General features: G+C 39.1%; 2 protein-coding genes across 2 annotated transcripts in view; one reads left to right on the forward strand and one right to left on the reverse strand.

The window, feature by feature from the left end:
• LOC139464711 (ankyrin and armadillo repeat-containing protein-like) overlaps positions 1 to 4,336 on the forward strand; it is a 36,287-nt gene extending 31,951 nt beyond the window's left edge. The window contains exons 19-22 of the mRNA XM_071246228.1: positions 312 to 541; positions 1,677 to 1,835; positions 2,364 to 2,788; positions 3,295 to 4,336. Of these exons, the coding sequence (XP_071102329.1) occupies positions 312 to 541; positions 1,677 to 1,835; positions 2,364 to 2,788; positions 3,295 to 3,577 (1,097 nt within the window). The 3' untranslated portion in view covers positions 3,578 to 4,336. The remainder of the gene's footprint in view (positions 1 to 311; positions 542 to 1,676; positions 1,836 to 2,363; positions 2,789 to 3,294) is intronic.
• A 7,722-nt stretch (positions 4,337 to 12,058) lies between these two features.
• LOC139464712 (uncharacterized) lies at positions 12,059 to 12,998 on the reverse strand (the record flags this gene model as incomplete). Its single annotated transcript, XM_071246229.1, has 1 exon — positions 12,059 to 12,998. A coding segment is annotated over one exon (573 nt), but the record flags the coding sequence as incomplete, so codon positions are not given.
• Positions 12,999 to 15,147: the final 2,149 nt, after the last annotated feature.

Here is a 15,147-nt window from a genome sequence, read left to right on the forward strand (position 1 = left end):
AGTTCATTCATGTTATGAAATTCATCAACATGTTAGTTTGAAAGATTATAAATTTTTTCCAGACAGTAACAGTTTTTTGGGTCCTATGTTGTAATAAATGTTGATTGATGTATGTCATTATGTAGGTAGATAAATTTATAACTGTAAAAGACACAACGAAAGGCTTATATTTCAGAATCAGAGATAATTTTTTAATAATAAATAGATATTACAAGTATTTTAAGATACAATGCTCATGTATGCCTCTATAGATATTGTTCTTATGACTCGACGTAGTCGACGTTTATTGAGTCAGCTGTTTTCTGTCCCAGGTGTGGCTAATCGCAATAATAAGCTGACACAGCGGAAAATTGCAGAGGAAGGGGGAATCCCCATCCTGGTCCAGATATTACTTTCGCCCCCGTCTGAAGAGATCCAGGTGGAAGTTGCCCACTCACTGGCTTGCATTGTGCTCAGTAACCATGACAACCAGGAAAAGCTGCATGAGGAGCAGGGTTTCAAGTTTGACATCCTTCTGGATTTGCTGAAGTCTAGCTTGGAGGTGAGTCCAGTTGATACATGTCGCAGTCATCTCTGTATGCACCAAGAAAAGTTGATTTCAAAGGGACGCCTTTTGCAGCTCCAGCAAAATATGTTTTAAAGTCATTTAAAATTTATTTTTGGTCTGCTAAAATATACTGTATCATGTAAATCTGTCTAGCAGTTAAAAGTTACCTCTATGACGCAGAGAAAATTTCGTAATTTTGAAACTAACAGTGAAAATGGGGATTTATGGTAGGAACTGATCCACAATAATACATGCTTGTTTCAAATCTGAAACAGTAACTTGGTTGACTGCATAGGACTTTGCTCATGATATCAATCACTGGATCGTCTAGTCCAGGATGGATTATTTACAGGCCCCAGTCATATAGCTGGAATATTGCTGGATAACATAATGAATTCAGAATTCTTTTTTAGGTTAATCATATTGTTTAGCATCTATTTGGATTTTAGGCAAGTTTCCAAAATAAAGTTTTAAGGCTGGAAACCAAAAATGCTGTGGTGCGAAGGAGTTTCCCAAATTCACCCGTCATGATCCTTGGTCTGTTATGTGGGCTTCATGTGGGTTTTATGTGGGCTTCATGTGGGTTTTATGTGGGCTTCATGGTAGGTTTCATGTGGGCTTCATTTTGGTTGTATGTGGGCTTCATGTGTGTTGTATGTGGGCTTCATGGTAGGTTTCATGTTGGCTTTATGTGGGTTTTATGTGGGCTTTATGTGGGATTTATGTGGGCTTCATGTGGGTTTTATGTGGGCTTCATGGTAGGTTTCATGTGGGCTTCATGTGGGTTTTATGTGGGCTTCACATACCACAGGCATCTAACAGAGGAAATACAGTATGTCATATCATTGCACATGCTCAGCAGCATTGGTCTAATATAGATGGGGATTTCAATGTTAGAAAGTCTACCACTGACACCCTGACACTTTGAGTGCTTTTGTTGCCAGAATAGAAATGTCAGTTATTTTTAACTGGAGTCTACAATTAGTATTAGTTTTAATTTCATTCCCAGGAATTATTTGCATCAGGTCACATTTTGTCTGTGTATAAATGCAGTAATTGCATCTGGTGAAACCCTGATAAAGACCTTGGCAAGGGAAGGGGAGGTAACTAAGTTTGGTCCATGTTACAGGACACTCGTCTCAAGGCAGGTATGGCGCTCACAACATTCGCCTTCAACAACACGCCACAGCAGTTTGCCATCCGGGAGGCGGGCGGCATCAAGTACTCCGTGTTTGAACCTTTTATCAGCTCAGAGGATGAGTACTTTCAGTGTTCTGCAGCGTTCCAGGTAACCATGACAACTGTTCTGTACATGTTATTCTTCATTATTCTTCCCAAAGACGCTGAGAATTAATTGCTTGTTAACCAACCTTGATTAGGTAGTACATTGTCTCTGTATGGAGATTCCATAGTTCAAGACCCAATGCTTGTCTCTTCTTGGGGACTTGCAGCAGAACAGGTCCTCAGTACCTCTTGCTTGTATCTCCATGAGGCTTCACGGCAGAACAGGTCCTTAGTACCTCCTGCTTGTATCTCCATGAGGCTTCAGGGCAGAACAGGTCCTTAGTACCTCCTGCTTGTATCTCCTTGAGGCTTCAGGGCAGAACAGGTCCTCAGTACCTCCTGCTTGTTTCTCCATGAGGCTTCACGGCAGAACAGGTCCTTAGTACCTCCTGTTTGTATCTCCTTGAGGCAGAATAAGTCCTTGGTACCTCCCGCTTGTCTCCAGAGATGACTACTGTTGAGAAAGTATCGATTTTGTAGAGGATTCTTTACCAATTTAGAAATGCTTACAGAAGATCCTCTCCTTATTCAGATCGTGGTTCTAGCTCGTGTCATTGTCGATCAAGATCAAGTCCTCCTCACAGCAAGGGGGATAACCCAGTTGGTCAAGAAACTGACATCCGAGGAGGATAATACCGTGGTCATAGCAGCCAGTCTGCTGTCCAGCCTTGCACACACACGTGCAGGGATTCCTGATGCCATGATAACTACCGGGGCCATAGAACTCCTTGTGGAACGGCTGTGGTCCAAGAATGACCTTGTCCGCAATGCCGTGGCTGTGGCCTTGGGGTACTTGACCTTCAACAAGACAGCTGCACGCGACCTCCTGTCCAAGTGTCGGCGAGATGGGATCTTGTACAAACAGCTCATGGCCAATATTGGCAACGATCCTCGCATCAGCCAGGAATTTGTAGACGACTTCAGACGGGCCAAGATTGTTGGGCTTCCCAGTCAGTGGTGAGTTGAGTTTGTTGGAGAGGTGTAAGAATATCTGCAGCTTTAGTTTCATTGTTAGAAATTAATGCAACCAGGCTTTGTTAATAGTTGGTTGGAATTTAGCTGCCATTGATTGTCACAAATGGTCTAAAAACATATTTTAAAATTATTTTGATGATGTTGTATTAAGAATTTGGTTAGTATGCAATACTAAATGTGAGCATATATAAGTATCAGGTATCAGTACAGTGATGGTGATGATCACCTGATAATGTTTTCTGAGATGAGAGAAAACATGTCATTGGAAAACTTGAGTTTATGTTAGTAAATTTTGGGAGCCATGCTTTACCACGTGATATAAACGACTTAGAGCTATATTGAAGAGCGCAATAGCGAGGGAACACTGTATGTTGACATTTATTTTAGTTTATCTTTCGTTATCAATCTAAAATTTCAGAGGCCTATCATTAGCCATCATTGCATTATGACTGTACACCATGTAATTCTCTATCTGTCTGTTTGTGCAGTCTGGACATATCAAGCATGGGTATTCATTCCCGAGCCTCCTCGCGCCCGCGGACCACTCAGTCTGCTGGGCGACACAACTCTCAAGGAGGCTACAACCGCATCAAGTCGGCTCCTCCATACATACACCAGAGGAGGTCCGTAGTCAGCGTCGTTGCTAAACCTACAGATGAATCCGGGCGCAAATCAGCACTCTCCACACGTCCTTCAACCAGCTCTACCCGAGGTACAGAGAACACTGGCAGCTTCAAAACGCAACTTGGTGCATGGAAAAACAAGAAGTAGGACCTACTCAGCCATCAACTAGCATTACCCAGGGGACTCAAAACAGTGGTAGCTTGGAAATTCAACTTCAAAGTATTGGAGATAAAACCTTGCGCGGCCATCATCTAGCATTACCCAGGGGACTAAAAACAGTGGTAGCTTGGAAATTCAACTTCAAAGTATTGGAGATAAAACCTTGCGCGGCCATCATCTAGCATTACCCAGGGGACTCACAACAGTGGTATCTTAGAAATTCAACTTCAAAGTATTGGAGATGAAACCTTGCGCGGCCATCATCTAGCATTACCCAGGGGACTCAAAACAGTGGTAGCTTGGAAATTCAACTTCAAAGTATTGGAGGTAAAACCTTGCGCGGCCATCATCTAGCATTACCCAGGGGACTCAAAACAGGGGTACCATTTAGACTCAATTTAGAGCTTGTAAAATATAGTAAGTCAAAACCATTTGATGTAGACTTGTGTGATAATGATGGTGAATCTGGAGCTTGGAAGAGTCGTAAGCGAACTTGATTTCCCCTAAGCCGACTCTGCGGATTGAGTGTAATGGTGGCTGTAGGCCTCTACTTGGAGAGAAAGTATGTTGTGAATACTGCTTGTACTCTCCCTTCCGTGTTCACGTGACTGAGGACATGGGTAAAATAAATGTCACTGTGGAACTTATGTTCAAATGATTTAGACAGATGGACCCACAGTTCCTTCATTATGGCGACATCTCGATAAGTATATGGAGTGTATGTCCCTGATTACCTGCTGGTTGCTGACACAGAATGGGAGTCTATCAATCTGCGGCCGTGTTCTATGTCTCCAGGTGGATAGTGTGTCCTGTGATGATCTCGCTGACCCTAATATGACCGCTGAGAGAACAGTGATGGCGTCATGATGGAGAGCATGACATTCAAGATGGTGTGAAGGTCTATAGACAAGAACTATAGAAAGTTAGTAATAACTGAAAAAAGATAATTTCAGCTGAGATGTTGGTCAATCGGTTAACTGTGGGCACCACAGACTAGACTGTCCTGGGTTCATCCAGGTTGTGCATACTGGAGTGAGTCACACCTCCTACAGTCTTGTTAATGAGAACTGAAATAATTAGTAAGGCTGCTGTGTTTATGAAGAAACCAGGGTATAACTGAACACTCAGTGCTCGCTCATATCCAGGTCCACTTGGTTACGAGGAACCATTGCCAACTGTGAAGGTATATATGCAGCAAATGTAACCATTCATGGCACATGAGTGGTTATGGATATGTTATGCACCAGTAAAACATTTGTATTCTTATCAAGTCTGGAATATCATGAAATATTTCCTACATCTTATTGGAGCTGTTGCTTAGTAAACCTGTTAATGATGTGTTTTTATTTAACCATTGTGGAGACTTTGTTAAAATCTGCTACTGATTGTCGGTCTTAGAAACCTTTGTTCTGAGATAACAAGACTATTCTTTATTCTTAAATATCGAGACCATTGTTTATTCTCAGATAGTGAGACTATTGTTTATTCTGAGATAAGGAGACTATTCTTTATTCTGAGATAAGGAGACTATTGTTTATTCTCAGATACCAAGACTATTGTTTATTCTCAGATACCAAGACTATTGTTTATTCTCAGATAACGAGACTATTGTTTATTCTTAGAAAACAAGAGTCCTGCATTACTGCTTTAGAAACTAGTCAAGAGATTTTGATCTGGTCTTATATTGTTTTCATGTAGTTTCTCATTTTTTATGAGCAATAATTTACATTAATACCAAGTTCTTAGAATGTATGTTCTTTAGTGTTTTATAGCATGGGTAAGCATTAAGTATTTACTGGTATCCTAGGTCTGTGATATCATCTGTATTCAGCAGGATCTGAAGCTGTTTGTGAGAAACTGTTATTGGTATGTGGATGATGCTTGAAGAAGCTGCTTCATCCCGAGGTTCTCAAGTATGTAACATCTATGAGGCTGCCAACCCCCTTGGTACACACGATTCTGGGGTTGATGTAGAGAATAGTCAACACTGTGGTATACGGGATGCAAGTGAAATCATAGTTGGTTAGAAGATTCATCATTTAAAACAAAATGATGGTGTACATAAAGGATATGTATATTTTATTTTTCGATTTTTTTTCAGTAATTTTGATTGAAATTGCCCCCTTTTATGACCCAGGAATGTGTACTGTATATTTTGGTTTAGCGGTGTAGGGTGGATTCTGACATGTCCTTTTGAGATCTGGTAAGAAGTGTTCGGGAATCAGGGTGAGCAAGGGGCGGTCGGGTAGCCTAGTGGTTAAAGCGTTCACTCGTCACGCCGAAGACCCCGGTTCGATTCCCGACATGGGTACAATGTGTGAAGCCCATTTCTGGTGTCCCCCACCGTGATATTGCTGGAATATTGCTAAAAGTGGCGTAAAACCATACTCACTCATTCACTCAGGGTGAGCAAATTTGACACTGAAAAGACTCCGAAATGAATGTGAGATGAAAGTGAGCATTTCTTTTCAGTGTCATTATTTGTAGGCCATAATATTGCACTGTCACAAGTCCTCTGTCTTATCTCGTACAGCCAAATAGAACAACTGCAGGATTTGCATGCTCCCCAAGGGTCAAGGAGATCTCATTGGTAGTCTTGGTAGTGCTATCTAAGGGTATTAACTTTGTCTCCAGAGACTATTTAGGAATCCGAACTGTGGGGACTTACAGAACAGATCTCGAGCCCCATGCTGACAAATTTCTACAATGGCGCCTTCCATGTTATTTGGCCGCCCTCTTATCTTGGAGAACCCCGACACCATATATGAGATTTGTGGTGTTGTTCAAGATTACCATGGTTTTTATGATGTGGAATATATGATTACCGTATTCGACGTAATAAGCGCCCACGTCGAGATTTGCTGATATATTGGCTAGTGAGCAATCCCAATTAGCACCCCTTCTGACCCCTATTCGCATATAATACGCACCGCTTCCTTCCCCTATTCTCGTATAATTACGCACTCGTGTGTTATATGCATCCTTTATCATTGGCGATTAAATTCTGGAAAAATATATCTGTCGTACATAAACATGTCAGGCTGTCAGCATAATCCACGAAATTTATCTTACAACTCCAAAATAATACTCTAATAAGAGCCCCCTATTTCTAATTTTGAGAGCGCCCTGGGCGCTTATTACGACGAATACGGTATGTGTTATTTAGGCGATAAACATACTGTGTTTTTGTGATAACTCCACATAACAAACACTGTCAGTCTTTAGAACAGTTTATATACTTCATAATGTTTGTGTGTACATTTGCTGATCACCAGAATGATCGCCATGCTGTTACAAGAGGGAGCATACATTGTATAAGAATGTTCGATGTACATTAGGGAGCGAGATCTGTTACAGTTTTCAAATTTGAAATTGTCTCATTGGAGATTCAGTTCCCCATATTTTAATTTGGAACCAAGCGCTTTAGCCTTTGGGTGAAAAGGCATGTTCATTTTGAGGTATCAAATGGAATTAGATACCTGATTCAAGTATTTTTCAGTGTCATGGTAGAATTACATATGAACAGAATCATGAAGATTATCACACTGCTTGTGGATCAGTATCACTGTCACTGAATTCATTAGAGGTAGTCATCAAGCATTCATACCAAGTGCTGCTTAATCTCAAAATGAGGCTTACATTATCCTTCTACTTTTAGCATCAACATGTTTTTCCATGTTTTTTTTGAGTCGAAACTGGTAGTTATGACATTAGTGGAGAAAGGGGATTCCCCTGTGACAAATTTAGGTCATGTGTTACATTATGTCTTCCAGCCTTTGGGTATCGCTTGATGGCTTCCTTTAATGATTCATGGGTATGTGTGGCCAAAGGCAGTGCAATATTCTTTGCAGAGTTGTGCCCCCTAGGTGCCAGGATCTGCATGTGATGAATTTGAATCTGATTTCTCCCTTTGTTTATCAGCACCGTACCTATGCATGTGGGTTTAACAAAACAGTAGTCATCTGTGAACTGTATCACTTTGGCTTACCGTCCACATTAGGCTGACATGTCTTGATATTACTGAAACACTGAGCTGCATTAAATCCACTCTCACTCCAGTCGATGCAGCAGCAGCAGGTTTTATATCAATGGCTGTTTCTGTTTATGCAACAAATGCTGGAAACAAGAGTCTTATTTCGAGTTGTTTTGTTATTTGTGAAATAGTTGATTCAGTGTCCTATTTATCATGTTTGTACATTATGTATATTCCTGTCCATTGTCTTACTGGAAAACCATGCATATACTGGTAAGCCAGGATCAGGGTTCACTCTAGGAATATTCTGACATGGGCCCTTTAATGTGAAAATTTCAAATATTCCAGACGTACATACAGCACAATGTTAAAATGCCCCATTGTATTTGAAAATGTGGGCCTTTTTTGAAATTTAGTGCCTAAAAGCACAAGGCCTCACCCTAGAATTATCCCTGCAGGATAAGTTAAACCAATTCACAAAACGCGTTTGCTACAAGTAGGAGGTACACAGAATTTGGGCATCATATTTGGTTTGTTACAGGTAGAGAGGTTGTATGCATGTTGTGCACCTGCAGGTCATGACGATGAAATTGACTACGCTCCCATGGACACACGTGTTGCTCACAAGACTATTAAGAATAATAGATACCAGAATTCTCTTAAAGTCGTTTGGTAGAAGTTAATTACAAACAAAAAGACATGTACTAGCTAGGTAAGCATGGCCAAATCAATCATTCTCAGGCTCGAGAATTGGCCTATAATGTGATAAATTACACGGAGAAAGAATGTACAACTAAATCTCAAGCATTGTCTAAAGGTAGCATTGCCACTGGTCTGCCTCTATCTATGCTAAAACACATCAGAATGTGAAGACTAGTGGTATGAGTATCCAGTTATCTCAATATAGATCCATCCGGCAATAATATATTTTCAGTATGCTGAAACCCCATAAACAATCACATGGTTTAGTAATGGAGTATGTCGTTGAGTCAACTGTCACTATGCTAAGGTCTCAACCGTCACAATCATTTGATGAATGAAATGACACTATTCATTATTGCGCCCTGGGGTTAAAAAAGTACATTGTATTCCATTTTTACCGCAAATTAATTCCTTTAATTGTCACGATACTTCTCAATTTTTGTTATCTATGCAAATTTGCTGTTTCCGTTTTCACAGTCATCGGGTACCTCAAATCTGCAGGTACTATCTTTTACTATTGAATTCGCCCCAGAACTCGTTGTTAGCCGAGACAGGATACACACATATCCACCCACTACCCCTTTCTTCACAATGGTTGGGCAGTCGGGTAGCCTAGTGGTTCAAGCGTTAGCTCGTCACACCGAAGACGCGGGTTCGATTCCCCACATGGGTACAATGTGTGAAGCCCATTTCTGGTGTCCCCCGCCATGATATTGCTGGAATATTGCTAAAAGCAGTCATACAGGGTTAATTGTCAGGTCACAACTTATCCTGGCTTACCAGTAGATTGGTGAACATGGAAGCAAGTCATATGATCCTTCCTAATGCTGACCAGGTAATATTTGTTGATGGAAGAGAGATCTGATCATTATAAGATCTGAGTCGTAGTAATGTACAGTTTGAAGACATTCGCCAGTGTCAGCCCAGAATGGGATTTCACCCATTTAGACAGTGTTTGTGTTTCTGAATCAGTAGTAGAGGGTATTGGAATATTATGTTCACAGTCATTGTGTTTACAAGCTGTATGTGTAGGCATTCTGAGGCCTCCTGACCTTAAGGTTCAGAGTGAGGTCTCCTTGTATTTCCTAGAGTATTGAAATAAGGAAATGATTGTTTTCAACTTGATGCCATTTGTTGAATCAGAATAATTTTAGTATCAACATGTTTGTATTGTCTTAAATTATATATTGCAATATAGTCCCACATATCTGATCTCATAGAATGATATATATTATATGCTGTGTTGCCATGGTAATTCGCTATTGTGAAACATCCACAGTCTGGAATACTGGTGTTTTTGTCCAGGGATACACAATGCCATTTTGGCGCCATGACTGTCCTAAGTCTAATTCAAGGTATAGGGGTTATGATAATCTAAGCTCTAAAACTGTCGTAAGTCTATGTGAAAGTCTAGAGTTATGATAATCTTAGTGCAATGATTGTCGTAAGTCTATATTAAAGTATAGGGGTTGTAATCGTCTTAGTACTAAGATCACAATGTGCAGCGAGGCCCAATATGGTTTTCATTTTAATTGGTGTAACTCCAAAAAAAGACTAAACATGACACAATGAAGTTAACCTAAACATGCCCCTAGTGCTACTCAATTTTTGAAAGGGATAGTCTGTAACATCTAGTCTCAGAAATGAACATATACATGTAGTACAGAACAAAAAGTTGTTAAATTATCTTAATAAAAATATAGTAAAAAGGAGCCCAGAGACTCTCTTCATCCTGATACTGCAGTAATCTAGACTTGCCAAACATTATAGACTTGCATGGGCTGTATTTGATATTTATCAGGGTCTGTAAGTGAGACTAGGGTCCCTGCATTCAAGTACTATATAAACAGACCAATTTCTTGGAAATGCTGTCTTACAAATACTATTCGATATTTCCAAAGAATTGACACATCTTCAGCTTCATTTCAAGTTTAAATAAACATGGTAACCATGGTAACAGAATCAACACCAACATCCCTTTCAAAAGTTGAGGAGTGGGTAGGAAATGCTATTTTGTGATATTTGCATAATTCATAGTTCATATTTTATACTAGAGTCCTGATGCTGACACTATCGAGTGTGAATTGTTGCCTGAAGTGAAGTTGGTGCTTTTAGTGTAGTTAGGAATCCTCTGTATCAAGTCTTTATGTGTCTTGTCATTGTTTTTTGCATGAGGCTTTCATCCCTGCTTTAAATGACGTAAGTAAAGTTGTCTTAAGTTGTGAACAGTTTATACATATCCAGATAAGTCGATAAATGTGAAACTTTAATATTGAAATATACGCTGTTTAACATGTGTCAAACTATATATACTCACCGCCAAAAGAAACGCGAACTATAGAAACACATAGAGAAGTATGTACGTTAAGAAGAGATGTTTCCAATGTGTACCAATTAATGACAAAACCAACAATCAGTCAAGTGTTACCACAGAGTGACTTTATTCTTATCACGATATGCTGCACATGATTTTGAAACTTTACATGCTAATCCTGCACGAGACAAATGGTGCATCTCGAGTCGTGGATCTATGATGTCACATATGATGCGTTCATGAGCATCAGTTCACACAATATACCAGTATGTTCGTTTGTGCATCGAACCAATCTCTTGAATATGAGTATGTCTTCATATATTAACCTACATGTATGGTATTCGTGTTTCTTTTTGCGGTAAGTATACGTCTCGATTATTTTCAGAGAGCCATAACATAACTCCAATATTGCTGAGTGTGGCGTTAAACAAAAAAACAAAACAATTACTGTAAAACGAATATTAAGCATTTGAGAAATCAGCCATCTTGGATGCGAGATATTACATCTCAACTCACTCATATTCCAAAGTAATCTCGTTTTCAAGTGATTGATGTGGCCATTCTCTACAAGCTAGTTTAAGTTTTTTTATTAGAACATGTTTTTAAAAATGTAATGCTATTTTCTTACTTACAATGTTGTGGTTATGAACACACTGGAATTAAGAGAATGTGTCAAGAACATGACTGTAATTCTGTTGGGCCACACATTGTATATTTTTGTTTCACAGGCCTGCTGCCCTTACTGAAAAGCAGCTGGAAAATTAAATTAAAGATAAAAATATTTATTTTTATTATGTCTCCTGCTTATTATATTGACCCTCTTATACAATATTAAAATGTAACATATAAATTCCATGTCTACAACACTGTCAGTGATTCAAGAAGCCAGCTGCAGGTTTAACGCCACAGCAGAATGACTTTCATATGACTGACATACCGGTAGCTATTTATTTTTATTTTGACCTTGTGTGGAAAAGCTGGACTAAATCCGTGAAATGTTAAATTAAGGAAGTGTGGCCTTATGAAATTAATGAGATGTGTATAGCACATGACAGTGATTCTGATGTGGAATCAAGGTACAAATTCTGAGAACTGGGCTCTCTTAATTTTACAACTGAGAAGCACTAATTCACCATGCACTCTCACTGAACAATTAATGATCCATATTTGTGAATGATGTTTCCTGTCCAGTATTATGGTATCGAGTGTACCACCTTGTGTCAGTGTTGTCCACATATCGAGTGCTGCGCCACCGTAGGTGCTCCTCCCTACACTTCTCAATAACATTTTGTGGCCAGCCACTGGTCTGTCTGATCTCTGTGATACACCTCGCAACATGAACTCACTCCGTCAGTGACTTGAAGGAATCGTCTCATCAAGCACAAGGTCTGGGTTTGATTCTAAATCATAAACAAGCACTACCAACCAGTGATTTGATCCAGACCATTGTGACTAGTGGTGACTTGTTATGTGTGGCAGAAAACCTTCTCCTTCAGGATGAACAGGTTTTACAGAGGTAGTCAACCAAAGACCGTCTGATGACATCTGCTATTGAAGCAGAAGAAAATGCGAACTTTGGTAAAAGTTTCTAGGCTCAATTTATGTGTCAGTTTCTTTAAGTTTACAAACTTAATATGAATTTCATCTCCATTGTCTCTACAGCATTCAGTATGTTGAATACAGTCCTCCTGTTCCTCCTCCAGTATTATGATGAGCTTCATCACTAGCGGAATAAACTGGTTATAAACCTTGCAGCTTTGTATCTGTTGTTATTCTGAGCAGACAGGCAGTGGTAGATCAAACATGCAAAAGCTGGAGGTCTTGGGTGATTCTTGTTTCTAGATTTGTCAGCACCATCGTGTTGACTTCATGAAGACCATGCTTGTGGACTTCATAAGTTCCATGCTTGTGGACTTCATGAAGACCATGCTTGTGGACTTCATAAGCACCATGCTTGTGGACTTCAAAAGTTCCATGCTAGTGGACTTCATAAGCACCATGCTTGTGGACTTCATAAGTTCCATGCTTGTGGACTTCATAAGCACCATGCTCGTGGACTTCATAAGTTCCATGCTCGTGGACTTCATAAGCACCATGCTTGTGGACTTCATAAGTTCCATGCTTGTGGACTTCATAAGTTCCATGCTTGTGGACTTAAGTTCCATGCTTGTGGACTTCTTAAGCACCATGCTCGTAGACTTCATAAGAACCATGCTTGTGGACTTCATAAGAACCATGCTTGTGGACTTCATAAGCACCATGCTTGTGGACTTCATAAGTACCATGCTTGTGGACTTCATAAGCACCATGCTTGTGGACTTCATAAGCACCATGCTTGTGGACTTCATAAGTTCCATGCTTGTGGACTTCATAAGTTCCATGCTTGTGGACTTCATAAGTAGAACGATGGCGGCGCGATGAGATGTTCACACACAGAGACATTGTTTTTAATGAGACTGATGCTATATGCTCATTGCAGCTGAAAACAACATACAGAAGACAGTGTGACCCTTAAGGTCTGGGGTAGAATAGGTCTTCATCAACCAATTTTTGCTGTAAAAAGCGACTATGCTTGTTGTAAGAGGTTACTAATGGGATCGGGTTGCATGGATCGATGCTCATGATGTCAGTTAGTGGATTGTCTGGTCCAGACTTGATTATTTACACACCGCCACCATATAGATGGAATATTGCTGAGTGCAGCGTTAGACAACAAACAAACAAACATACAGAAGACAGTGTACAGTGTCATCATGCTGCCTGTGTTTGGGGAAAACAAGCGTACAGTCGACGAAGTCATCTATATCCCCCGCCCATTTTAACACGTTATGGTCCTAAACCAGGTAACTGACCCAACATTTCTCTTAGGCCATGTCAAAATAGCTGCAATGGAAATTCTAAAATAAACATTTATAAAACTCCTTAATATCAAATGGCACCAGTTCAGTATGTGCTTTATATATAGACATGCAATGTTTGGCAAGGAAATATTTAACAGTTTAGTTGTTATACTCCATAAGTGAACCCACCCTATATTAAAACTTAAGTCCAACTTATTGCAATGGAAACATAAAAAATAAAAATTTCTTAAATTCCTAAATAGCAAAAGGCAGTTCAGTATGTGTCTGGTAAACATGCATAGTTTTTTTAGAAAGTATTGAATGGGTTTTGAGTTATGCTCCAGAAACAAACACTACCCAATAGCACTTAAGTCCAACTTGTTGCCATGGCAACGTAAAACATAAAAATTTATAAAACTCCTAAATAGCAAAAGGCACCAGTTCAGTATGTGTCTGGTAAACATGCAAAGTTTTGTAAGAAATTATTTAACGTTTTTTGAGTTACGTTCCGGAAATGAACAGCACCCTTATAGAACCTAAGTCCAACTTGTTGCAATGGAAATGCAAAAAATAAAAATTTATAAAATTCCTTAATAGCAAAAGGCACCAGTTCAGTATGTGCCTAGTAGACATGCAAAGTTTTGTAAGAAATTATTTAACGTTTTTTGAGTTACGTTCCGGAAATGAACAGCACCCTTATAGAACCTAAGTCCAACTTGTTGCAATGGAAACGCAAAAAATAAAAATTTATAAAATTCCTTAATAGCAAAAGGCACCAGTTCAGTATGTGCCTAGTAGACATGCAAAGTTTTGTAAGAAATTATTTAATGTTTTTTTAGTTACGCTCCAAAAACGAACAGCACCCTTATAGAACCTAAGTCCAACTTGTTGCAATGGAAATGCAAAAAATAAAAATTTATAAAATTCCTTAATAGCAAAAGGCACCAGTTCAGTATGTGCCTAGTAGACATGCAAAGTTTTGTAAGAAATTATTTAACGTTTTTTGAGTTACGTTCCGGAAATGAACAGCACCCTTATAGAACCTAAGTCCAACTTGTTGCAATGGAAATGCAAAAAATAAAAATTTATAAAATTCCTTAATAGCAAAAGGCACCAGTTCAGTATGTGCCTAGTAGACATGCAAAGTTTTGTAAGAAATTATTTAACGTTTTTTGAGTTACGTTCCGGAAATGAACAGCACCCTTATAGAACCTAAGTCCAACTTGTTGCAATGGAAACGCAAAAAATAAAAATTTATAAAATTCCTTAATAGCAAAAGGCACCAGTTCAGTGTGTGCCTAGTAGACATGCAAAGTTTTGTAAGAAATTATTTAACGTTTTTTTAGTTACGCTCCAAAAACGAACAGCACCCTTATAGAACCTAAGTCCAACTTGTTGCAATGGAAATGCAAAAAATAAAAATTTATAAAATTCCTTAATAGCAAAAGGCACCAGTTCAGTATGTGCCTAGTAGACATGCAAAGTTTTGTAAGAAATTATTTAATGTTTTTTGAGTTACGTTCCGGAAATGAACAGCACCCTTATAGAACCTAAGTCCAACTTGTTGCAATGGAAACGCAAAAAAATAAAAATTTATAAAATTCCTTAATAGCAAAAGGCACCAGTTCAGTATGTGCCTAGTAGACATGCAAAGTTTTGTAAGAAATTATTTAATGTTTTTTTAGTTACGCTCCAGAAACGAACAGCACCCTTATAGAACCTAAGTCCA

Source organism: Haliotis cracherodii, unplaced genomic scaffold (assembly GCF_022045235.1).
Source record: "Haliotis cracherodii isolate W230 unplaced genomic scaffold, xgHalCrac1.p SCAF_17, whole genome shotgun sequence".
In the NCBI taxonomy this organism is placed as follows: domain Eukaryota; kingdom Metazoa; phylum Mollusca; class Gastropoda; order Lepetellida; family Haliotidae; genus Haliotis; species Haliotis cracherodii.